The 26850-nt window shown below is 44.1% G+C and overlaps 1 protein-coding gene across 4 annotated transcripts in view; it reads left to right on the top strand.

The window, feature by feature from the left end:
* SSH2 (slingshot protein phosphatase 2) overlaps window positions 1-26850 on the top strand; it is a 103524-nt gene that overhangs the window by 25533 nt on the left and 51141 nt on the right. For 3 of the 4 annotated variants that reach the window (XM_075168626.1, XM_075168623.1, XM_075168625.1), the window contains exon 2: window positions 9208-9251. In XM_075168626.1, the coding sequence (XP_075024727.1) occupies window positions 9208-9251 (44 nt within the window). Of the gene's footprint in view, window positions 1-9207; window positions 9252-21360; window positions 21501-26850 lie in introns of those variants that run through there. The other variant, XM_075168624.1, reaches the window with a different exon arrangement.

Genomic DNA, 26850 nt, shown 5'->3' on the forward strand with positions numbered 1-26850 from the left:
ACACAGTTTTAGAGAGAAGTTATGTATAGTACTCCTTTGGTGTAGGGATGTTTAATGTGAATATGTATCTACAATGTCTGTATTCTTCTTTTTTTCCCTTGGGTGCATCTCTGTGATTAAGGCAAAAGCTGTTGTACACCCCATCAGGCAAGCTTATTTCACTGCAGAAATTCAATTGACAGTAATCTCCTTTTTAATCTGTTCTTCTGGTGTAGTGTAGCAGGCTGTGTCACACTGTATTTCTCACCCTGACTCTTGTCGTACCAGTTGGAGGCTTCTAATTTTTGTCTTCAAGTGTGTGAGTTTTATTTCTGCTGTTTTTAGCGAGGCCTAATCTAAACAAGGTTTGCATAAATCTTTTAGCTCCAGCAGGAAGATGAAAGCTTTGATAAGGAACTTGGTTTTTTCTCTCTCCAGAGCAGGAGCGCAATGTCTTTGACCTAAATATACCAATTACTGACACAGCAAAGTGATACAGAAAACAATCCGGAAGGAATGCCAACCTCTGAATGAACACTTGGCTGCAGAAAGCTATTGCTTATGTGGAACCTCAAACACAGAAGAAATGTGAGGAGGGAAACAGTGTTCATTCAAAACATTTCATGCAGATAGTGATGGGTGAGAGAGAAATGGCTGGAGAAAGCTGCTTGTTCACCCTTTATCCCTACAGCTTTGGAGAGGTGCATGCAAAACACAACGCAGTTCTCCCCTTTCCCGTTTGTGGCCTAGTTTGCTCAGCTTAACTTTTTGAAGAACTTTTATGTCAAACTTAAAGGCTTCCTGGTAGCAGCTTCTATTTTTAAAAAGTGTTTGATGGCAAATATAAGTATTTCAAAAAGTAGCGATGAGCTAGCGGTCTAGAGCATATTAGGTGACTTTATTAATTAGCTTCATAATTTTTTAATAATGGTTAAGGTTAACCATCTCCAGAGACTGAGGGATTCTGAAGTGAACTGGTTTGCAATTCAGCTTTGAGACCTATCCTCTATTCATGAGTACTTGCACATCGCTACCATGTTGATGGTTTCCATAATATACCGAATAAATCGGTTCACACAAACTGTTGCAGATTTCTGGTTGTCTTTGTTCTCCATGTTGCAGCTGTGGAACTTGCAAACTCTGGCTGCCCATTTTTTTTGGTGCTCAAATCACCCTTTTTAGTACCAAACTGCCACTAGACACAATCAGTTCAGCATCCCCCCTCCAGCCCCAGAAGCTCTAGCTGGTGAATTTGTGTGTGGTCTTGGGCTTCTTGCAAGAAAAAAGCGAACCTTTTATCAACCCAGGTTTTGAAGTCAGCCCTTGTTTCTTTTTACCAGCCAGAGTGTTGTTGCTGGCACTTCAGCCTTACTGCAAATGCAGTATGTGTGGGCTTTTTGCTAACACAGTTTATTTAAGAGATTGATACAACTCAGACTACTGTATGAAAGTCTCTCTGCTACAGAAATGTGTAATAGATATTTGGCAATCTGACTCAAACATTTGTCTTACTTTGTTCCAGCAGATGATTTGAGTTTATTGATAGGACCAGCCTTGCGCAGGGCCTGCTGTTGAACAGGCATCTGTCAACTATTTCATCTTGAACAGTATTGAACTTCAGTTCTATGTGATGTCCATGCACAGATCCTGGTCCTTTAGACTTCAGGGGCCTCTGTTCAGTTGCTTCTTTGGGCATCTAATGCCAGTCCTGTCCAGATGTCGGATACCCCAGGGCATCTCTAATGTCACCATGTGTCTGTGTCAGGAGTTGAGTTGAGCCCTAAGGAACCTGAACGTGCAGTGGATGCTCTTATCTCTAGGTGACTTGTATTGCATTAAAGGAAAGGCTGTGGCTGCAGTAATGGCACCCTCTCTGCAATACTCGACCAGACTGGGTTATTCATGCGTTGGGTAATAGTTGGGGGAGGGTGGTTTTTGTACTGACTTGCTTAATACTTGCTGACACACAAGGAGAGCTCCTGTATGGAGGAGCTTGCAATGCCCTGTACAGCTGTAGCCCAAACAAAGATACACTGGGAAATCGGTGGATGCTATGAAGAGGAGTATTTGCATGGTTTAACAACTGGATCGGTGCCTGGATGCACAGCCTCTGATTTGACTAAAGCAGCTGCCTTCTTCCCAGCAAAGGTCACGTTCGGCTCAGAGGCACTTTGTGTGTGTTTGAACAACTGGACAGGATCGAGCCAAGGAAAGGGTAGACAGAGAACTAGAAGATTGCTCATTTAATTACAAGCCTTTTTTTTATACTATCTCCTTTGAGACTGGGGCCAGAGTTGTTCACATGGTGGTGGCTTGACAATGTTAAGTGAAAAGCCTCTCTGGCGTGGCTACTGAATCTTGCTGCGGGTTTTGGGGGATCTATATTAACTAAGTTTCTGTTGTATAAATAAGAAGCTGCCAGTTGCACTTCACTAGGAGAGGTAAAAAGGCTTGAAGTTCTGTCTTGCATAGCTTCTCACAAAATAGCTTCTACGTTCCTACTCTAGCACAAGGCCTGTCTGCCCCCGTTAATAAGAATCTTTTTTGAAAAGAACAATATTGACTTTGAAAATTAACAGCTTCAAGAAATGAGAGTAGTTACACATCCACTTCTTGGTTCTGCCTTCCTGTGAGGAATTTGCAATCGCTCACTACTGGTGTTTGGTGCTGTGCAGAGGATTCCTGTAAAAGGGGAGAGTGTACCAAACAATGAAAATAATGATGTTGCCCATCCAGAAAACAACACATAGGCAAGATTTAGAAAATGGAGAAGGGGAGAGAAGTTCTGTAATGTCTGAAGTGTGCACGTCACAACTACAAGCAAAATGTTGACTCGTGGGGTGAAAACTGGAATCCTTGTCCTGTCTGAATTGTCAGTGCTCTCTTGATATTAATGGCTGTGACCACTCACACTCCTGATAAAAACACTTCCCAGGCATTGTCTATATAGTCAGGTATGTTAGCATAAAATCATATGTAGCAAGCAGTTATTAAATTGGAATCTCTTTTAAGGTTTGAAAGATGTATTTTTAGGGTGTAGCCTGTGTGAAGTGTAGTCTGTGTGAAGTGTTCCTTGGTTAATAGAAATGTAGTGAATGTTAGACGCATGACTTATGCTAATAATCATATCTCTTACAGTAAAAGAACTTGCTGTGATGTTCCTAATGTTAAATACAGGCAGACAGCTCCAGTCCCTGTATGTAAGAATGCAGATTGAATCTTGTTTATCATTACATCAGTCTGCAAAAAGGAGATTTGTAAGAGCAGAATTGTTTGCGTGACATGGAGTGACTCCCATTGTATAGAACAGAAAGCACTCAAAAATTTCTCTCCTCTCCCTTGCCCTTTTGATGACAGATAGTTGGCAGTGGATCAAAGCACAAACAGGATTAATGTTTTGCATATTCTGTCCTACATGGCCTGAAAGGAGCAGAGATGGAATTTTTCATCTTTCACTTTAAACTGCATTTAATATCATGGCCTAGTTTAGAGCTATGCGACTCATTCCTTCCATTTCCCCTGAGGCCTCTGTTTCTGGTCAAGGAAAGCAGGGCATGACTCCCTCTGGAGCTCATCAGTGCTGCTCAGCTTCCTCCTCATCGCAGGCTGGTGGAGGAGGCTGGATTGAGGCTGGAGCAATCCAGCATCAGGAATCTCCAAGTATCATTTGTGGAAGCTGCAGTCTCTTGCCCCTATTGCAGTGGTTACAGCATGGGTGCTGCAGGGCACGGGGAACCCTGGGCTGGGGCAAGATCCAAGGTTCTCGCTACCGCTTGTGTGAAGGCAGCTTTGAAAGCTGAAGTGGGCCACTGTCACAGGTCACACCTCCAAATGGCTGGTTTCAGTGTCCAAGGATGCTGTCCAAGCATGTTCCTTCTCAAAGTGTAAACTACCTTCTCAACGATGTCCCCAGAAAGGAATGTTTACAGATTTTGTTCCACTTTTTGGCTGATGAATTGTTGCACTGACAGCAGTACTTCCTCCTCATTGGAAACAAACTGAAAATGGCAAGAAAATTAGAAGGTGCTTGTTTTAGTAGTCGTGTCAGTATTGGAGTCATTTCCTTCACTAAAGCTTGCACTTGACCATGCATTGGGCACGTCTTCTCTGTCCTGCCCTCCCCTCTAGTGGGGTGACTTGTCATTGCAGCTTAGTTTTGGCTGACAGTTACTAAGGAGGTTTTTGTGATGTTTTGCAGTTGTGGAATTACATACTGACCAGAACACAGCACGGAGAACTGTAGGACGGGCATGGTATACATTGGATGGTAGCATGGACTTGTGGAAGTAGAGAAATAGTAGTGCTTGGATATGTGAAATATGGGAGCATTGGGTGTATCTTCTTCCATACTGAATGCCCTCTGTCCATGAGAACGTATGGATGCATTTGCAAAGGAGATAGTTGATAGGGTGAAGATGATTCAGATATTTGAATCTGACCACTCTGTAAATACCAGGACAAAACATGAGGTACAGGGAAGGAGTAGGCTGCGGGCTGGTCAAAGTCGCTGATGAGAAGAGGAGGAGGTTAGGGAAGGTTAGTTTTCTTCCAGATAGCATCCCAGGTACTGGCGATGGATCTCTTGCTCAAATTGCACTTGTCTACAGTTCTGGTTTTGTAGACAGTCAGCTATATTCTGAATAGATGTGCTTCTCACACAAATCTGCTACATTTATGCCTAATATTAAAGAGATCTCGTAAGAGCTTCAGTAGAGACAGATGGTAATTGATTGGGCCATGTCTAGCCTCCTCCACACTGAGCTCTTGAGGGCTGCATTTTGAGTGGAGCTAAGATAATGATCTGTGTATTTCAGGATCTCCTCCTGTCATTTGTGGGACTTTTGGCTATGGCATTACCAGGTTTGCCAGTTGCTGTGATGAGGATTTTTTTGGCATGTGGAAATGGCCATTCATTATAATACGAAAAATGTTTGCATAGCTTGGGTTCCTGAACAGCGCAGTAGAGATTTCAAGAGCTCTTTCACTTGTTTTACCTTACTGTGGGTTTGAGGAACTCGTTCTCTAGCCAAATATACGCTTTTGAGCTGTTTTGGCTTATTCAAAAACCCCATCATGTCTTCAGCTATTGTGCATGTAATGAAACCTCTTCCTCTCCCCTCTGACCTCTTCCTCTTGCCCTCCCCAAGTCAACTTTTTTGTCAACCCACAGGGAACTCATCAGAGCTTATGCTGTGGCAGGATCTGAGAAGTTCCAGCGATAACAAACACACCCACAACAGCTAATGGTATTTTCAACAGGACTTGAGATAAATAATAAATTTGTTCAAAGGAATTTAACTGCACAGCTGATGCTGGCTTCCAGTTTCTTGTCTTGCTGATCTTGTCTAGGACATTTAGCACACCAAGTCCTTAAGGTGATGCAGCATCCTGAATGAAATGTGTTGTGGTTCTAGTATCTTTCTTATGCTCGAGTTTTGTCATCCCCATCTAACACCACCATCCTAATGCTGTGAGTCCATTACATCAGGCCATGCAACCCAAAGTAGCGGGATGGAGTTGAGGATTGGGCAAAGCCAGTGGTGGTAACTGTAGTGCTAGTGTCTTTCTCAGTTTAATGGGGCTCTGCTGATGATACTTGAGTGACTGACCCTTCAAAGATCTGAATCCTCATTCTGCAAGTCTTGTGTGCGTGTTTCACTTGTGGTCGTTTTTTGTTTTGTTTTATTTTTAAACTTCAGCTACAAGAACTTCTAATATGCGGCTCGGTTGAGGAGAACTCATTGAGGTGTGTAAATTCTTACAAGACTTGTCCTTTGCATTTAGCAACTAGTAGTGTAAAGGACATGCCACATGCCTCTCTTTCTGCAGGCAGACCTCTAGAAGCTAGTGCAGAGTCTGCTCAGAATAATCCAGAAGGTGGTTTGTTCTCAAACGCAGGGGCAATAGACGGTTGTCTGCACTGGCAGAGCCAGTGAGGTTAACTCTGCATGCTATACCTGTTTGCCATAACTGGTGTGTGGCACTGAGGAGGTGGCCCGTGTGGCTTCTGTGGTGACATTGGCTGCCTGGCTAAGAGAGGCACTGTGTGATCTCAGGGATGAGAGCTATCCTTTTCACCACAGTATTTTCTACTCCAGCCCACTGGGAATTGCCTTTACTTTCCAGTACCGGGGTGAGAAATGAATATATACTCTCCTGGAAAGTGCTAGTAATCAGGATTACAAATTTAGGGGAAGAGGAGCAAGGCAAGGAGGTTTGTGAAGTATTTAGGACTGAAGTAGATTTTCTTTGCTTGTTCTAGTAATGCAGGTACTTAACTGCTTTCATGCATGCAAGATAGTTAAGCACTAGCCAGCTGCTTGGAAGTACTTGATGCCTTATTTTTGCAAACTTAAAATGCTGCTGTTACCACCTGTCAAGCTAAAATGCATAGTGAGCAGCACGGTCCATCGAATAGCTACTGCCCCTGAGGTGTTAAGCAACACAGTTGAAATGTGCGGAGTCTTTGGCTGCACAGGGAGCGCGGATCGCCAGGACAGCTGTCCAGTGTCTGGAGCTGTGGACAACAAACAGCCTGGCTCAGATAGTCCTGAGCCAGTGTGGTTATTGCAAAAGCTTGAATAATGGAAAGTGACTCTATGCCATTGGATTTTTCTTTAGTAAGGCCAGTCTTGGGTCTGTATCCCAGAGAGCATCCCGGAGTGTCCTGCCAGCCTGTGAACACAGCTGACACTTCATCTCGGGAACAAGGGCTTGGCTCCCTGGTCTGAAAGAGCTCTGCTGCTGTTCCTCCGATGGCTGCTCGTCATCTGTGTATTTACGCCCTTCTGAATGATGCTGCAGCTTGTTTTCTGTTGACTGTGGAGTTCATTGGCGTTTTCATTTTGAAGGAGAGAGGAATGCCAGCTTCCTTATCGAGTTGCTGAGCTAATTCTAAGGTATGATGAGTAGAAGGTATTCTTGCCAGCTCTTGCTTGTTTGAGATGGTCTGCAGGTTTTAGCTTGAATTTGTGGTTGCAGGTGGCTCCAACTGAACTACTTCGTGGTCTTGTTCTAGTTCTGTTCTTAGAAATAGAAGACCAGTAGCAAGCATGCATTTTCTAGTTATTCTTCTATCTCACAGATTCAGATCATTTAAATAAGAGAGAAACAGAATATCCAGGAGGAGTATCTGCATTTAACTCTATTAAAAAGTGAACTGAATATGAGGTTTGCATGCAATAAGCACAAAGAATGTAGTTCAAAAGATTCTCAGGAAAAAATATCTGTTTATATGGTTATCTTACGGAAACTTAACTTTTCCACTCCTCCCCTTTTCTGAGCTTGACGCTTATATGTGTTAGTTTCTACAGGTTTTGTAAATGTGTCTATTCCAGAATCTCTCCCTCTCCTGTTGCTTCCCTTCCTCTCCTGCCCAGGGCGCCAGGTAGGTACATGGCCTCTTTGGTGGGGCTGAACCAGAGGCCCAGGGATACGCAGTTCCTCTTTTCCTTTTTTCCACTGACTCCATTTGGAATTGACATTTATCTCATTCCCCAGCCTTCCCCTAGCCCATGAAATCTCTTACACACCTTTTCTTATTTTCCATCGGTGTGCCGTGGTCTGTAAACCAGAAAGCAGTGTATGCATGATAGAGCATCTTCCAAATTGCTCTCCTGAAGCAAGCTGAAGAGGAAGAAAAGGATAGTTTCCCCTCTCAGAAGAGCTGTACAGTCTCCCCTGGGACTGTTCATGGGAGAACCTATTGCAGAGGTGCTGGGGCAGGGAGCGGTGCTGGGGAGGAAAGCATGGTGACTGTTGGTATAAATCACCTCTAATGTCACCCTTGGGTGAAACGCCATCACCCTCTGCTGACATTTTGGCTTCAGAGTTTCAGCTCTTCTGCAGGTGTTTGCAGAAGAGGAACTGTGGACCTTCTTTATCTCTGCTTTCCTGTTTCAGAAGCACAATAGTAGTGCATCATTTTGTGTTTGCCTTCAGGAGATTGTAAAGTGACCCTTGAGTTCAGGAGTAATACAGGCTACAGAACATGACAGTTCACTCTACTATTGCCATGATACAACGTGTTCAGCATCTTTGCTCATGAGCGGATGTGCTCATCTTAAAGGATGGTGAGATGAGTGGTAGAAAAATGAGAGAAATGCAGTAACTGTGCTGGAGCTCTGTAAAAGTTAGATAGAAAAGAACTCTGTAACCAGTTAGAAAAAAAATGAACACTTCAGAGAATTAGGTGCCCACCACATGACTTTGTTAGTAAAACGTTAGCAGCCCTGTTGTCGTAGTGGCGGAGGTCTCTTGCAACCACCTACTTGCTGGTTTGTGTCCTGAAAAATGACCAGAATACATGGTGCCATGCTGAGCTCTTGCTCTTTACTGTGGGTCAGTTCTTGCAATTCCTGATGCATCGTACACTGGTGGGCGCTCACTGGAGAGGAGATCTTCTGCAGCAGGGAAGCCCAAAGCAAGCTAGACAGAAAATTATCTTTTTGCTTACTTTGTTATCTTGTGCTGAACTATGGTCTTCTTGGGATGCCCCTGCACTGACCAACACTTGGTATGTTTTCAAATGTGTTTGCTCCTGCAGACCTACATAAATGTAGTAAGTTTTCACTGGTAAAACAGATCCTATACCCCATCTCCAGCCAGTGCCTGACAATAATATGTAAATGTACTGTGAGCAGAATTAATTGCTGAGATCTCTCTACTTGGGGTATTGCTTTGGGCTTTAGTAGGTAGGTCTAGTAAAATTCCACAGCATGTTAGAGATTGTGCGTATTAATTTTGCATCTAAAGCAGCATAGTATGTCAGATTTTCACTTTCTAGTCCATCTGCGCTCACCCAGTCCTAGTTGGCAGATTTACTACTTGCTGATTTTGTGGATCCTTACACTTGATTTCTGACATTGGACTATGAATTAATATGATCTACATAAAGGTAATAAAAAAACCCTTAGTTTTTTACCCAGAAATAAACTGTGTGTTGTGGCTCTTGGCCTACCTTGTTTGGCAGGGGTCATTGGAAGTCCATGCAAAATCATGCGAAATCCTGCAGTGGCAAAAATTCTTGTAATGTTGAGTTTTTAAAAGGGTTTTGAGAGAACATGAAATGACAGCTGAGCAGAAAGTGAGTTCCTCTGTAGTGACAGCTACATGCAGAAGCAGCGAGAACTTCCTTTGCCTTCTACAGTTAAACTAGTAAAATGCGGGTCTTTGGATTCTGCATATATTAAAGCATATTAACTTTTTTCTCCTTTCCTATGTATGCAGGAGGCAGACAGTGGGGAAGAAGAATGCCGGTCCCAGCCCAGAAGGTAAGATTGTCGTTCGAGGCTTGCAGGAGTCCTCGAGGATACCTTTCTGTGTGAAATGTTCCACAGGGGTTTTTGTTGTTGTTCTGGCAAGTTCTCCAAACATGCATCATTTTCTGCCTATTGTTAATGTTGGAATACTGTCTTATGTGTACCTTACTGAAAAATATATTTAACTATGGCCTAAATGATGCTCCCAGTAAAGGGGTTGCTGCAGCAGGAAACAGGAAAATTCAGATTACACACTAAAAAATATATACGGGGAACAGTTCACAAAGATGTCAGTGAGTATATTCTCCAAACACCACTCCAGGAGGTGGTGTCTTGCCCGCAGACATGTTCTGAATAAGATCGTGATACTCCATTTCTCTGTGCATGTGGAGACTTTGCTTATATCTTAGGAGCAAATCCTGGTTGTGTTGTTCCTTAGCTCCCTCCAATGTTGTATGTTGTTACTCAGGATTTGGTCTATCATCAGAATATTCTGAGAGGAATAACCATACTAATAAACTCTTGTTCTCTGGTTAAAAAGTCTCTGTTGCCATCAAGAGCTGAATGGGATTACTCTAGTTATCAGTAGTATCGCAGGAGAGACTTCAGCAGTGACAGTCATCCTCTAACTGTGTTTCTTCACCTCCTGGTTATGCCCTTGTGTACATCTTTGGGATTTGTGAAAAGCTGTATTTCTAGAAGCTGAAGTACAGGGGACCCTATGCCATAAGGGCACCTGCTGCTTAAAATAGCATGTTCATTGGATGTGTAGATACTCGCTATGGATGCGGGCAGTCAAACATCTACTCCAAAGTTATGAGAACACTGAGAATTTAGAGGAATTTTTCTGTAATTGGGATTGTTTTGCATGTTCACTTTTTTAAAATGCTGGTTTCATTTGCCTTAGGAAGAACCTTTTTTGATAAATGCTTATTCCTAAAAACCGAACAAACATTGAAACTCAGCTGATTGATTGAACGGTGACAAGTATTAATGGCGTTTTTATAACGTAGTCGTAGTCTTAAGGGCAGACTTCTTGAAGTCTTCCAGGCTTCGTCTCCTGTCCTTTAAGCAATCAAAAGAATTATTTCATCTAAACGTAATATAAGCAAAAACTGTATATACCAGGTAACTTCTCCAGCAGCAGGAGCACTTTCTTGGCTTAAAATGTTGCAGGCAAATTTTATGAAAGGCGTAAGATTCCCTCCAGTGGGAGTAAAGGAGACGTGAAGATGAAAGAGTTCTCGCTTTGTTGAGCTCTTTGGCTGTTACAGTTCTTTGCTTAATGTTGTTTGTGTGAGTAGGTAACAACGGAAGCTGTAATTTCTAGTATTTAAAAGGCTTGAACAAGTTTTGGGCTTTGGGTTTGGGGCCAACTTGGATGAATCTGCAAAAGAAAAAGCTGTCGTGGTTGCACATTCCCATTATTTCATTGTAGTCCTGTGATTGTGTGGCCTGGGGAAGGTGACTGGTCTGTTTCTTTCACTCTTTTACCCTTAAACGATGATTTAAGAATTGCTGTTTCTTCATTTTACAACTTTCATGACTGAGAGGAAAGCTGGAAGACACAATTCCCGAAGGCTCAAACTGAACTCAGCTAAACTCTGATTTTTAATTTCACTCTTAGCCTTCCAGCAGTCACAAGATCAACTCATGACTTGATCTCGGTATACATAATGTATTGGAGGGGATGGGAGGTATTTAATTATTATGGGCACTTAGCAACAATTGTAGGTTAGGTTTGAAACAAGCATTTTTTAATATATTTGAAATAACTTCCTGGGGTAGGAAATGACAACCTGCTGTTGATGTGGTGATCTGAACTCCGTGACTCCTGTTGCTGGGGTCAGAAAGCTAACTGAAACCAAGATCCCTCTTAGGGAAAACAAGGGGGTGGGCGTTAAATGTGTTTGATTACAGTAGGATAAAAATAATACACTCAAACGTGGTAAGTAGTCAACCTGGAGTCCTGCTGTGGAGGAGCAGCAGTTGTCTATAAACAGCTTTTGAGTATCTCTAATTCCCAGTTTTCAAGGGAACATAGCAAGTAGTAGCTATTAAAAATCCAGGCAGTAAAAAGCTTTAAGAGAAAGGTACGTTATCAGCTGCAGTGTCACCAAAGGAGTGCTCTGCAGCAGCTGCCATTCCTCGCTGCCTGCCTGGGCAAGGCAGGCTGGTGAAGTTCTCTTGAGGCATGACTCGGGTGGCCTGGCTGTAGCTACAGCCAGTATTTGGGGTGGGATTTTTGCTATTTGTAAAATTCTTCTGATGAGGAGTCCTTTTGTCTCCTGCACTCATGTCAGATTTGTTCAGGGTAGCATGGTTGGCGTCAAGCGTGCCTAAACTCATCCCATTAACTGGACACTAAATGCAAGAGTACTACTGTGGCTAAAGCGTGTTTGGGTTAAAATAACTTTTCAATATTTATTAAAAAGGATGTTGGTGCATAGAGCTGTTAATGCTTGCAAGTGTATTAGCTTAAGACCTAAGCATAAGCACGTAGACATTTGGTGTCAAAAGATTTCTGCAGTGATCAGTCCTGAAAATCATTTTGTACAGCCTTCATTTCCATCCTCTTGAGTCCCATGTCTCTGCATAGTCTAGGGATTGCTGTCTCAAATGAGACAAATGTTCCACTTAGATCCAGCTCAAGAGCATTGCTAATCCTGTGGCAATTTCTAGATAGCTTCTTGTGTTAGGTTTCTGCTGTTTATCTTTTCTCACTGATGAGATATGGGTTATATATTGAGGTGAAGGAGAACACGCAGAAAAGACTGGCAGTATGACAGCAGGAGTGACTACTGCTTGTTGAGCAGAGGCTATGAAGAGCAACCAGTCTAAATGTCCTCCAAAGAGGCAGAGAAATTAGCTGCAAACAGGAGCTTAGGTAGGTAGGTACATTAAGATCATCATAGCTGAAATAAATAATCTATCTGGGTGCTGACCGGTTCATGCTATTTAAGATCTAACACCACAGAAGACTGTGATTGCATGGACTCAAGTCTCGCAGACAAGGGAGAGGAAGTTTGTGAAATTCTTGTTTAAACTTAAACCTGCTCTACTGAGCAGTCAAATGACGTGACAAGTCTGCACTCGCCACAAGACGGCTTCTGCCAGCACCATCACGGAATGAGGAGATTTCTGCTTTGTGAATTAGCAGAATCAACTTAAAGCTTTTCTCCAAAAGATGGAAAGAGCTATTAGATGTGCAGAAAGTAAGTTCATGTGTGCTCTTCAACTATCCTTGGAAGATGCTTGAAACAGTATTTTCTAGCAAACTCTTTGTACTAATGCAAAGGGGAATGGTTTGTTTTCCTACTTGAGGAAAGTACTTGGGTATCGTGAACACAGACCTAATTTTTATAAAGACTTCTATCAGTTACTAAAAAACACAGAAAATTAATACTGCAAATACCTGAAGCTGAGCAAATAGGTGAAAATCACTTTGGCTTCCCCACTCTTCAAATTATTCGGAATTTTTTCTCACATACCCGAGGGAAGCCCAGGAGGATCTCTGTACCCTGCCGTAGCTGTGACCATTCTTGCAGTTTACGGGCGAGATTCCCAAACCCCTGACGTGGGTCCAAGTTCTTGCTCTGGAGTCCCTGATCGAGCTGGTCCTTGTCACCTAACTCTTGGCTAATGGGCCTAAGAGAGAGTACTGCATAAGCAGGTGTCCTGAACAATCTATTTATTACATTTATTACCTTCATAGCTACCTTCTAGACATTTTTATTAGGCTATCTGGAGGCTGTACAGCTAGCTGGCCTGCGCATTCTCCTTCTGTCCCCAGACGTGCTGCTGCCACGCTGAATATACTCTGAATGGTGCATCTGTGTTAACGATCTCTTTGCATCATCCTGATGTGTTAAAACTTACCTAAAAATGCATGTGTATCGAGCTTTGAGTTGTGTTTACACCAACTGATGTATTGACATTCAGTTTTTGTGTGTTCTGTGCCAAAGCTGCAAGGATTCAGCATCTTTGTTTTGCTGACAAATGACATCTCCGGGGCCCGGGGCAGCAGCGGTGCCGCAGTCTGCGTTGGATTTGCTGTCAGGATCTGCCGGCTGCTTTTTGGCTTTATGTTTGAAATGGTGCCTCCATTTCCACATTATCTGTGTATTTACCGGTTCTGTGTGTCTTGAAACAGCTCTCGCTGCTGAAATGCAGCATTTGAGGCTGCACAGGAACTGCTGCATATAAAATTGAGTAAGCTGTATTGCCTAGCGAGGCTGCTGGGGACTTCAGAGCAATTCTTTGAACTTTCATGGCCTGGCGCTTGGTCAGACTAAAGTCCGTTTGCTTCGGTAAAGCTGAGGAGCCTGCTATTCCCTTGAAGTGCCACAGAAAGTGGCACTGCTTGAAATCTGGTTTTTTTTTACCTGAAAATGTTCTTGAAAAGTGCTTGTTCTGCCCTCTTCAGGTGGGGGCGGGAGGGTGGTGTTAAAAAAGGAAAAAAACCAAAACACCCAACACCTTTTGCAGCCTAAGTATGCTTACCTTCTGGTTTGTTTTTTTTAGTCAAAATAGTTCCTTCCAGGAGTGAACTGGGAAGGAAAGCAAATCAGATTATTGCCATGATAACAGTTGGATGTGCCAAGATGCCTCAAGGTTTCAAGCTGTGAGTAAATACCTTTGTTTTAGGAGCGGAAGACCACAGTCTGATGCAGGAGCTTATGGTTTATAACACTATAAAAGTTGTTTTTCAAATAGTAAGTGGAATTGGTGCATGTGTTTCCTTGTATAGGGCAACAGCTCAATAAATTGTAAGGCAACTTGTTTGATTTTTTTTTTCTTTTTTTTTAAACTGAGACCTATTGTAGGCTTCTCACTACCTGAGGGTTACAGCAGACGTGTGCTAGTCCCTGGGAGAGAGAGGAGCGATTCTGTGATACGAATTGACTGCACTTCAGAAGGCTCATTTACAGTCCGCATCGAGATGCGCGAATCTTCAGCATCCTGTGTCTGTTGTGACTCTTGGAGATGTTTATCATTGCCATTTGGTGCTCCTGTGGCAGGCTCCTGACACTTCTGGTTATCCTTAAAGCATGTCTTGTGTTACAAGAGAGACTTCCAAAAACCACGCGCTGTGAGTTCTAGTGACCAAACCTTCCTTGCGCTTCCTTTGCTTGCTGCTGCAGCTGCCAAACATTTATTTTGTTGGTACTTGAACAGTAGCTGGATCTTCTAATGGGTGTGCAAGACAGATTGTTAACTCCAGATCTTGAATAAGAGAGGACTGTGTGTGTGATGTACAGGAAAGCTTGTGTTTATCCATGGCGGAGATTACTAAGCTCTTGTAGTATGAACCTTATCTTTAGAATGTGTTTCCTGAATCCATCTTTCTGTCTTCCCTTTCAGTGACAGCTTAGCCTCTCTGTGGCATTTACTACAGCTGCTTGTGGAGAATGTAATACCAAGATAAAGAACTGTTCTGTTAATCTGCCAGCTCTGCTGACCACCAGGAAAAGTTCTGTGGGCCACACATCATGATTCATGAAAGTGGGTCTGTGGTCTTCCTTTTTGAATACCAAGTGTTTTATCACCAAACTGTGAGCAAAGGCATAGCACTTGTAGTAAAATTTGGGTTTATTAGATTAGTAACAGATATCTGCAGGGCTAGTTCACTGCAAGGTCTATGTCTGTGGTTACAACATGCTCAGTCCAGTCCGATTACATACCTGTGGATCACAATAATGTGTAAGATGACTTCAGATGTGATCTTCAGGCTGAAGGATCAAGCAGACTAGTATCGTTGCATTACCAAATTACCAGGTAAACATACGATGCTATAGCAAGGACCTTGCTCAAAATATGAATGCTTATGAAAAGCTTTTTTAATTTGTCATTCTAAGTGCGTGAACAGAGGAGAATGAGGAACAAGGCAAAGACAAACTGGGAAGTAAAAGGAATGAAGGTGGGTCAGATCCTTCAGCTACCAAAAGGGTCTGCTCGGCACTGAGCAAGCCCAGAACAGCTGCCCCCGTGCACTTGCGCTCCTTCTTCAGAGATTAGCGAAGGAGGGGCTGACCAGGAGGTGCTGTAAGGATTCCATATGTGCTTGTCTCCTGCTGAGCATGAACTAGGTGCTCTAAGCTAGAGGAATCTAAGTTAAGGAAAGATTCCTGTTGTAAATAGAAAGGGAAACTCCAAAATAGCCATTCTGGTCCCTTTCTTGGTAAGGCACCTTGGCATAGCTTCAAAGTTAAACATGAATCCTCAGAGTTTTCAGCACTGCCTGGATTTCAGGCACTTAAATGTATTTTGAGAATCTGGGCCAGGGTTTCTGGACTTGTTGCCATTCAGCTCTTTGGTATCTTTGCATCAAAAACATTCCTTTGTAAAATTAGGAGTGTGTTTTTGACAGTTCAGAGGATTTAGATATTTCTTTTCCATAGGTCACTGAAATACCACATTACCTATTTTATCATCTCGGACATGTCATTCAGGCATGTTTCTTTGCTGGACCTGGAGCAGTGCTGTAGCAGTTTGCAAGGGTCTGGATTAACTTTCTAGTAGCAATGTAGATGTTTGCACGGAGAGCAGTTTGCTGTGCAAATAGGATGCATTGTAGTTTTTGCATCCAAAGAACTAGTTTCTTCAAAGCTCCTCTTGAATTGCTTGAATGCACGTGGAAGGCAGCTCTCCAGAAACCAGGAGGAGAGGTGACTTGGGAGAGGATGTTCCAGCGTGTTACCCCTGTCCAACATTAGTGTTGCTTGTTGAGAGACCAGAGTGATAGACGTTGCTGCTTGTGTCCCTTTTCCTAGCCCTGCTGCTGGGTGGCACTGCTCATGTCCCTTCAGTCATCTTTGCTTCTGCCTCTGTAAAACGGGTGTAATTGAGCATTGACCTCTTTGTGTCAGACCTCTAAGATTTAATGATAAGTAAACTATACCATGATTGGGTGTGGGGTTTGTGAGGGAAGGGTTTAATGAAGTAATGAAGTGATAATACTGTAAAATAGGTGTTGAATTCTCAACTAAGAAGCCTAATCATTGATCATGATGGGCAACTGACCAAATGGGCTTTAGAAGCAGGGTTTTGTTCTTTGTGATGCTTATCACGCTACCCCTGTGCCTGTCTGATTTCTTCGCTCAAGAACTGGAAACAGAAATACTCTTTGACAGCTTAAATAACCAAATTTAGAATGTGGCTTCCTGTTCTGACTGGTTCTTCAGGATTCAAGTATAGTTTTGCGTGCTTCCCCTGTTCCTGCCTCCCCCTTCTTTCTTTTTTTTTTTTTTTGTTTTGTTTTAAGCTAGATGTGGGCTTCTTTATAATTTGTTAGATTTCCCTTACTGCGTGTAATAAAGCTGGTGTATGTAAGCACTGCCTTGGTGGGTGGTATGCCTCTTACTCACTGGGAAAGCTTTGTTTCTTTACTATACTCTATCTCATTCTGCCCTGCATGCATTGGCTTGTTTATGATCACTGCTACTGAAATGGCTTCATGTTTTCCTGATAAATTGGACTACATAATGCAGTAGGCTTTGTCTCCCATGCTAAAAATGGCCAGACGACTTTTGACAGATCAACTTCTCCCTCCAAGGTGGGGAGGCAGCATTAGGAGACAAGCGCGGGAGGTGCTGCTCTCAGCGGATCGCTCTCTACCTGTTTACAAGTTTGCTGCACTAATTTAAGGCTCTCCCCAGATAAGTCATCTGTTTGGACTCTAATCCACTCAGACTCATCTGTAGACTCTGTTCATTGCTGAGAGCCGCATGTCCTCACAGCAATAGGATGAATTAACTGACCTCCCACCGAAAAAGGAGGGGCATCAGATCCTTTGACCCTCAAACAGCTGGCGTGTGGCACCATATTCTTCAAAACTACCTCTTAGGACCCTTTTTCCCCATCAGACCTGATGCTGAGACAGGTCTTTGTGGGGAAAGATTGAGTATAGCTGCCGGTGAGAAAAACAACGTCCTTGGCCCCACCTCTGCACACGGAAATGAACTTGCTACCTCTGCTCTCTCCGGCAGTGCCTGTGCAAGACTGCAGTGCTTGGCTGCGGGCAGCGACGTGTTGTTTTCAAAATTCTGTAACTTTTCATAAATGACACCGGAAACAGCTGCCCAGCAGTAAAGAACAAACTTTCCATATGCGCAGTAAAGGTGGCTGAGCAGGCAACTGCTGTAGCTCATCGTTCTGTGGGGAGAGGATGTGATAGTGATGAGGGGGAGGTTTGTTTGCCTAACGCAGCAGCTTCACAAGCTTTTTCATAATTCTTTGAAAACATGGGTCTGGGTTCTGAATTGCTTAATCTGTTACTCTGATGCTAACAGATTGAGGACAAAATTCCTACGCCTCACAACATCCCACTATTCCCTTTGCCTTGAACATGACTAACGTTACAGCTGTAGTACCTTCGACAGGTTTACCCTGCTGTGTTGGAGGAAGAGAAGAACATTCCTTGCTTTTGCAAAGAGTACCTGGATTTCAGTCTAAACGGACTTAAAATAATACCCGACCCTTCATACCCACTGGAAAAAGTTTCTAGGGAGACTATGGCAGTATATAGTCTTCATTAGGGCTCTTCAAAAGGAGAGAACTGAGAGGACCAGAGAAAGTCTTGCTGGCAGACGTATTCTGAAATGAAAACAGGTCACCAGGCCCCAGTGTAGGCTAAGAATTGAACATGCCTAATAAGACAATCCGTGCTCCCGATTTAATCATCTTGGCATGTGAGCTGACACTGTGGGATAGGAGTGGGTGGAATATGGTGACACCCACACCTTTGTGTGGTCTGACAAGAAGCAGCAATTCAGCCTTAAGCTGTTGTTCTTGGATGGAAACATGAGCTTGATTAATGCCCTCTTTGCATGTGGACTATGTGCACTGACAGGACTCCGTGTCCAGCTGTAAGCATGCTTTCTGCAAGTGTCAAATCTGTGCATGCTAATGCAAAACCTGACTAGAGTGTTTCATGCATTTTTAGTGGTGACCTATGTATCGAGGCCTCAGCTGTACAAGGAGGATCCCATTTGCAAGCTGCTAGCCCCATGCAGGACACAGAATTACGCTATTACATCATTGCAAGATCAAAACTTGTTAAAAGGCACAGGGAAGGTAAGGCAGCTGAAATTCCTGGTGCAAGCTACTGTGACTCTAAAGCTTTTGAGATACAGACACTGGGGGAAATGATGACTCTATGAATAAACCATACATTTTCAGCCTTGTAGTCTGCCAGACAGAACACTACAAGTCAATACAAGAGATTTGTGCATGCATGTTCTCCCTCCACCCCCTCAAACTTCTCTCCAGAGGCAGCTCTGGTGGGCATTCCCTCTGTTCCCTCCTCCTGAAGTGCCTTAGCCGTCCTTAGCACTCTTCGTCGTAGGTTTTTTCCATGATGCTTTCATGACTGGTTCTAGCTGCCGGAGTAGCTGGCTTAGTTAGCTTTGCAAAGGTTTTAGGATGGGTTTTTTTACAGTGTGTCTTGCATGATGTATGTAACTGTAGTTTACGAGTCTGTGTGGTGGTCAAAGATTAAATGAAATCCTGCTGCCCAACAAGGGTCATGTTGTACTGAGTGCAGATGCGGTGTTGTTTACCGCTTGCCTCTGCAGCGGGCAGCATGGCCCTGCTAATCCTGTGACCTCCTGGGGAGCACGAAATGCCGACTGAAAACTCGGACAGGCAGTGCCCTTTTCGCCCGCAGCAAAGTGTAATTTCGTGCACTGGGCTGGGAAGCACTTGAGACCCCAGACAGACTTATTTACATCTTGTCATACAGTGATTAATGGCTGTGCTCACATGCTCTATTGCAGCACAGTAGTGATTTAGACTGTTCCCTGTCATCACTGCAATTTTATGCACTTTAAATTCTTTATGTATTTGTCCCAGCAGAGTGCACCTGCTTCCAGCAAGGAGCAGTTTCTTGGCTGTCTTGTGACCTGCTACCTTTACCTCCGTCTTGTTGTGCATTCCCTCGAAGCCCTTTCTTTCTGCCTGCTCCTTGCTCCTGCATGCTGAGAGATCAGATTATTGGGTCAATACTTCTGCTTATGTCTAAATGTAGGATGCAACTTTGACTAAGAAATAGGGTTGTTCCTTAAGTCTGATTTTTAAAGCAGAGTATGAAAATAACACACGCTATATAAATGGACAGTGGGAACTGAAATGCTAATCCCACTAATATGTAGCCTGAAGGCAGTGTCAGTCTCAGGCTGGTATTTCAATCTTTATGGCAACAAAACCAGGTTCAAATACCTTTTACTAGTGCAGATTTCAATATATGAACTTATTTGAGGATTTCCTACTGTTTTCTAAAGGTTCAAAAAGAAAAAAGCTGGGATATTTCTATCAATGTTTGGTCTCCTAGCATATGGAGGTGCAGTGCATGATTGTATTAATCCAGGACTAATTAATTTACAAATCTATTACCCGTATGTTGCGAGTAGCTGCTTTAAGAGTATTGCTTGTAGTTAATCACTGCACTTGTTTCTAGCAGTTTTTAGGGGCTTGCCTTTGTGAAGTTAGTTGCGTGTAAGAAATCTGACATCTGTCTGGACAGTATCTAAGTGCATTTAGTCTTCTACAATGCTTCAATAAAGCCCTTAAGTTATTAATTAGAATAGAACAGAAGTTCTGGGTTTGTTTTTCAGTCTATGAATGTGTGGTATGTGTTACTACTGAATATGAGGTTCTTGCCAGTCTCTTGACCTCTGGAAGGATTGAGTTACCCTCCATTTCTCTAATGTCCTGATTTTTCCATTGCTTCTTGCAGCTGACTTCATTTCTGCCTAACAAAATGATTTTTTTTTTTTGGCACTGCAGCAAGCTGGCACTGCATTTTCTTTACAGCTGTGAGGAACCATTACCAGAGATGTGCTCTTGGCTATCTAAGATGACATTGCTTAAATTAATGCAACCAAACCATATTGTAGCAAAATGTGCAGAATCACAAATTCTACTGCTTTGTCCTTTTCTCTGTGAGTCCCTGAAGTGAGGATGGTTGAGACCTTTCAGATAAGTGTGTCTTACTCCTATGAAGTCTCAGACCTGAAGCAGTTGTCATCACACTGTTATTTTTTTAAACCCCTCTCTGCTTCTCTGAAAATTTTAGTTAAGAGTTGGGAATAAACCCTAGATGATGTGTTCTTCTGGCTTCTATCTCTTCTATCTGATCACAATGATGCCCTGGCGGTATTTTTTTTGCTATCGAGTAGGTGTTGTTAATAAGTACAGGTGTTTAAACTTAAATCTTCCACTGCCAGCTCACTTGTGCCTTGTTACTGGGTCTGAGCATGTGCCATCCGCACCAGACTACTCAAGAATAGTATCTTATTTGTGTCCCTCTGTGCCGGGATGTCCGGCATTCCTATGGGAAACAAAAGTGAGCTAGCTTCCAAGGTTTCTTGGTTGTTTTCCCACACTCCTTAATTAAACTGCTTGCTCGGTGTAAGGGCTGGAGAACGCAGAGCTGGAATAGACAGTTTCTGCTTTGGGGCTGTCCTGTGTGCAGGACTGGATTAAGCAAGCTTTCCAACTCCCCCCAGTGCAAAACTGTATTGTATTATTCCCTTGTGCTGGAACATCTGAATTCCCAGCAGCCAGAGGACCAGATTCTTGTTCTAAAGAACTTCCTTTCTTCTTTTTCTCCTGGGGGGTGATGGAGCTAAAGATTAAATAGCATTGAAAGGCAGCTGCTTCTCTTCTCCTTTGGCAGAAAACGAGTTGTCAAGTCGCTGCATATGAAAGTTATTGCCAAGAACTATTTCGCCCGTCTCCTGCCGGAGAGAAATTAAGGTCGTTTCCTAAGCACCCGAGTTGTCGCTGCCTGCCTTTTGCAAAAAAAAAAAACCACCCCAAAAAACCCAACTAGTTTGAAAGTTTGCAGCTTTCTGCGGCTTTTCTGGCCTAGATTTAGGAAAAAAAAGGGGGGGGAGGGGGAAGGCAAAAGCTACCCGCGGCACTGTCCCCCCTTCCCTCTCTCCGGGGGAACCTGCGGTCGAATCCCGCCCCTGAGCGAAGGCGAGCGTCCGCCGGCCCCGGCCCCGCTGCTGCCGCCCCGCAGCCCCGCGCCGCCACGTGCGGCCGGGGGCGGAGCCGGGGCCGGTCCCGCCCCGCCGCCGGGGCCGCTCCTGCGCACTGGGCGGGGGGCGGCCGGAGCGCGGCGGGCCGCGGGGCAGAGCGGCGGCGGCGGCGCGGCTCCCCATGCCGCGGGGCAGGGCGGCCGCCTCCGCGGGGAGCCGCGATGATCCCCTACTTCTCCGACAACGCCGTGATCTCCCAGGGTGCCATCGCCCAGCTGTGAGTACCGGGAGACACCGGCACCGACCGGCAAACCTCCCCTCCCGGCTGCCGCTCCGCCCGCCCTGGCTCCGAACGCGTCCCCCTTCCCCCGTGTGCCGGGCGGCCGCCCGGGCTGCGCTTTCCCCGCTCTCGGTACTTGGCTCCGCCGCAGATTTCCTTCGGGCAAACTTTCCCTTGGCCGCGGAGCCGGTACCGCAGCGGGAGGCGGCCGGTGGGAGCGGGACTGCCCGCTTCCCCGATACCGCTGATTCGCCTTTCTCTTCCCTGCAAAAACTCCGCGTCTCGGCCAAGCGCTTCCATAAGTGTTATGCTGTAACTGCCCAGGGGAAACTCGGGTCTGCCGTCCTCTCGTCGGAGCCGCCGGTGCCCCCGTCCCGTCCCCGGGGCGGTGCGGGGCCCCGGGGCGGTGCGGGGCCCCGGGGCGGTGCGGCACGCTCCCCTCGCCGCCCCCCGCAGTCACGCAGCCAGGCTGTGCGTGGATAGTGAGGTGCGAGCTTCCTGTGACCATACACCTTGGTCCTCTCTTGGGTTTAAAGTAGAGATTTACTTTAATCTTTTATTTGATCTCTGGTTTTGGCTTATCACAAGGTGGCAGATAGGGGCTGCGGATTTGGGGTTGGGTTTTTTTTTTTCCAGGTCAGTGCAATAGGAGCAGGACTGAGATCTTACACTCAGGACCTACAGGTCATGAGGGAGATGTGAGCTGATGCCAATTTTTAAGTACTGTCGGTCTTGGGCAGCTATAAAGTGCAGAGTGTCTCTGTGCCGCATACTAAGCCGCTTGAAAAATCGGTCTCTCCAGCTGCACACACCCCTTTGAAATGCAGATACAAATAATCATTTAATTTGTAGACAATTAACAGTGACTGCCTGAGTTGTGGGGTTTGGCTGGAAGGATTAAGGAGGGAAATGGCTGCTATGAGGTGGTAGATAAGGCTTTGAGAGAGATAGTAGCTGTGGTCTAGCCATGCTTGATATTTCTTTAAAGAAGCCAGCGGCTGTTTTATCTCTTGGAAACATCATGAAAGGCTTAAAGATAGTAAGATAAAATGCTGGGTCCCACTTGGAACTGTGTTCTTGTCGCAAGAAGCTCCTGCTAGAAATTGAGCTCCCTTGCGCTTACAAGGTCTCTAGTAGATATCCCTGCTTATGCTTGATATGGAACTAAGTCCCTGGACTCTGTGGTCTCTTCTTGAGCATTAGCAATCACTGCTGTAGTTGGTAATCAGTTTAGTTAAGTCTCTCTGAGCCTTTCATACTCTACCCAAAATGCTTGTAATTAGTCATTTTTTTCCGCTCGCAGTGTTGTCTGTAAACATGATGGCTTTCCCTGTGGTTGCTGATAATGTAGATTTAACAGTGATATGCCTGAACTGTTCTGTGGAAGCAAGGATGCAAATTGGATATGCCCCAGGCTTTGGGAAATAGCAATAAGTCTGGAATTGTGGAAAAAAACCCCAACCTACTATAGGCTGAAACATTTCCTTACAGCTCAAGATGACTTACCAAGCTATATTAGGTAGCTAGGTAACAATGTAAGTGCTTTTAAGATGTTTATTTTATACATTGCTCAAACACTTAACCCACAGTTTGAGACTGTAAGGAAAGGGATCAAAAGAAAGGGGAAATGTTGCTCGTCTCTGCTCCCTCAGTCGCATGTAGCCTTGCGGTCTTGTATCTAGTAGTAGTTTAAATTGCCACTTGGTTGGAAGGACCACCCTTTCCTTTTCTGGAGAGAGAGATAACTGAGTTATCAGAGGAGCTTATGCTGTCTTTTGCCTCCTGGAAGGGAAGATTAATAAGCATGAGAATGACAGAGCTTTTGGCCCACGCATAAATGTTCGCACAAGGCTGAGCACTGGATTAATATTTTGATAGCATTCTCAATCAGGACGGTGCTGCGGCTTTCGGGCTGGCATAATAAAGAAGTGTTTTAAAATTTATACTCCTAATTACAAGTTCACAAAAGCAGATTAATATCAGGGGCCCTTATTTCATCATGGGCAAGACCTAAAAATCCAGATTTTGTTGTTTTACTGTGCTAAAAATGTGTTCTCTGTGGAATGGGAAGGGCAGTAGTGACCCAAATGTTATTAGAAACTTCTGTTTCAGTGTATTCTTTAGTAGATGTATTTGGCTAATCAGCTCTGACTTTCAGAGATCAGCAGAAATTACTCTTGTGTTGACGCTTTTAGTCAGTAATGTAGTCAGCTGGTCTGAGTCTAATTCATTTCAGGTTCACAAGGATTTAAATAATGTCCGAGAGACTTGTGTTTGTCAAAATGCTCAGAATTTATAGTTGTAACTCATTCCAGAAAGTCTTGCTACTCTCATTGAACCTAGTGGGAATTCTGCTGATTTACTAGTTTATTTGTGTGTAGGATTCAACATTTACTTTGGTCTACTAAAACTCTAAGGCAGCTGATGGAAAGATAGGAAGAAAAAAGCAAAACTTCAGACAGTCTGCAAATACCAAAGAACTTTTAACAGAAGAAACCTGGAGAAATTGCCATAGATCAGTTTTTCCTGCCTGCAGTCGCTTCCTCTGCCTTTGGCCAAGTTTTAGGTATCTCATTCATTGTTGGTGCCCCTGAAGTGTTTTTTCCGTGTCCCTGTGATAATGCGAGATTCCTCTGTCACTCAGTTTTCCTCTTTATCTCAGCAGCAAAGCAGGATTATCCAGCGATCGGGGCGCTCGCTTGGGATTTGGGAAGACCCAGCTCTTGCTCCCTGCTGCGCCACATCCTTCCTGTGCAACTGTGGCCAAGTCCCACCAGGCCAGTGTTCAGCAAGGGAGCGGGGACTGAAGATGCAGATAAATGCTTAGCCTGTCTTTTGAACCTGAGAATTAACCACCTAGTTTTGGTGCCCGCATCCCCCTGGCGTTTTTGTGCATTTTTTGGGGTGTTTAAATACTTTTGTCCCTGCCTCAGCTTCCTTTCTGCAAAGCAGCAGTGAGAGCCCTCCCTGGGCTCACATTGAGCGCGTGTTAAAGCACTCCGATATTGTTTACTATTTCATTCTCCAATGCTTTGGGAGGCAGATGGATCTAAAAACATCAATATGTTTGCTACTTTCCATGATTCTCGTACTTGCTTCATACCACTCTCTTCTCTATTATAAGATGCTAATATACTTTTTATAATAGTATTTTAAACTTTGGCAAAAAAAAAGGAGCTAGAATAGTTGCTTCACACTGTTGTGGGTATATCTCAGAGCTCTTTTAAAAAAAAAAAAAAAAGACAGAAGTAAAACCCACAAGTTAAACAGAATTATTTTCAGCGGAAGGTTAAAGGTAGCCACAAAACATTCTTGCAGACTTGGCTTATTGCTCTCTCACATAATCATTTTCCTTGTAAGTGACAGCCCTTCTTCTGCGTAGTGTGAAGAAACAGCACTTTACCATTTAAGAGGAAGTTACAGGCTGTGCAGGTAATTACAAACTGTACGCTAAATTACAACACGGGGTAATTCAGGCTCATTGTATTGCCGCCTTCTTGCTGCAACCTGTCTTTGTGCCCAGCCTGTCTTGGCCCTTGTCCTCCCCCACCCCTTTCATTTACCTTTGTCATGCGGCCATGGTCTTTATGCTAGGAAGTCTCATGACCATCTAATTTTAAATTATGCCAAGTGGCAAGTCAGGAACTTAGGTAGGTGTGTGGCTGCTGTTGCCATTGTTTGGAGAGCTGCTTATTTATTTATTTATCATACGGGAAACCTTACAACCTTTTTATCTGCTCACAACGTTATTGCTGCCAAAAACCTTGACCGTTCAGCAATTAGACTGCAATCCTCCAAGCAGTGTGTTATTGGAAATCTTTAATTGCCTCTGTAACATTGTAAGTGCCGTACCTTTGTGAGCATTTTACCATTGTGCTGAGAGTCGATGGTATTTAAGAGTTGACGAGGAGATGCTTGGAAACAGCTGCTCAAAAGACTGGAAGATCAGCAGAGCGATTCCAGTTAGCGCTCTAGTTGAAGTTCCCTTATGAGCTGAGGGGTGCTCTGGTTGGGGGTGCTTGAAATATGGAAACAAGTTGATTCATCTCTTGTAGAGGCTGGTAGGATCAGTACGGACTATAGCAGCGCTGCTTTCCAGTTAAGCGTGTATTATGTCCTCAGATTTTGTATGACTGCAGAAGACAGCCTCGTACTCCATCAAGGACGCGATGGGAACGTGCAGGCCGGGGAACCTGACCCCTTACCCTTCCTGCCCATCCCTCCGCGCAGCGGAGCTCCCCAGCACGGTGGACGGGCTTCCTGTTGACTGAGCGGTGTCGTCGGGGATTTCTCATCTTTTTTATTTCTTTGCTGATTGCGATAACACAAGTGCAATGCATAGAAGGCCTCTTACTACCCACTGATTATTAAAAACTCTATGCAAATAAGTTGTGGTAATTGGGTAAAAGTAGTATGCTGTGTGCTCCAAAGTTGATCATTAACTAAGCCAGGGCTGTATTGTTCATAACTACTTTTCCTGTTTGGCTTTTCCTTTTATTCCCCTGGAAGCTGTGGGTATTTGTCTCACCGATCCTTCCTGGTAGGGGGTTGGAAGAGAGACAGAGATGGTTATCAGACGTAAAATCAAAACTTGAGCAGCAAACTAGTGTTTCAAGGACAAAACCCCCACACCGCCACCAGTTTTTAAGCAATATGTTTTAGTTAGGATGCTGGGCTGCCAAGTTCATGTTTTAAAAGGCGGTGAATGGTAGAGGTTGCCTCTGAGATTCTGTGTTTTCTTTAAACTTCTGCAGATGTTCCTGTCTCTGAAAATGCTTGGGATTTTTCTAAAGTCTACAAAGCAGAAGGACCCAAGTGAGATTATCAGCAGAAAAGGACCATTTGGGGCCAGTAAATAGGCTGGCTGGGATTTTTTTCGCAGGACTGTACTTCCTTGTACCTTTATCAGGGAGCCCCTGGCTAAAATGTTACTTCATTGTTTTTTCAACAACTTCAGGCTAACTTTCTTGAAATGTTGCTTCTAACTAGTGTTTGTGGGGTCAGAGAAAGTTTAAAATTCTGCATCCCGCTCTGTGATAGGCTCTGAGGAGTTGCTGTCTCCTCTGCATCGGTCTGGCAAACAGCATTTAAATTATCAGCCCGTATGGGCTTAAAACTAGTTCAGCAAATATTTTTTTCTCCAGCGTAATGGATGTAATGTGTACAGAGCAAATCTGCAACTGGTGTTTTGTAGCAGCTGGCTGAAGACTCTATTTCCACAAACACATGGAGTAAAATTCACTGCTGTCATTAATTCTGAATGCTTGTGGTTTTGCTGAAGTATTCGGAAGACAGCCCTTTGCTTTGCCTATGGGCTTGGGCCAGAGCTTTAATTCAGTAACTGGAA

The sequence above is a fragment of the Calonectris borealis genome, chromosome 19 (assembly GCF_964195595.1).
Source record: "Calonectris borealis chromosome 19, bCalBor7.hap1.2, whole genome shotgun sequence".
NCBI classification, from domain to species: domain Eukaryota; kingdom Metazoa; phylum Chordata; class Aves; order Procellariiformes; family Procellariidae; genus Calonectris; species Calonectris borealis.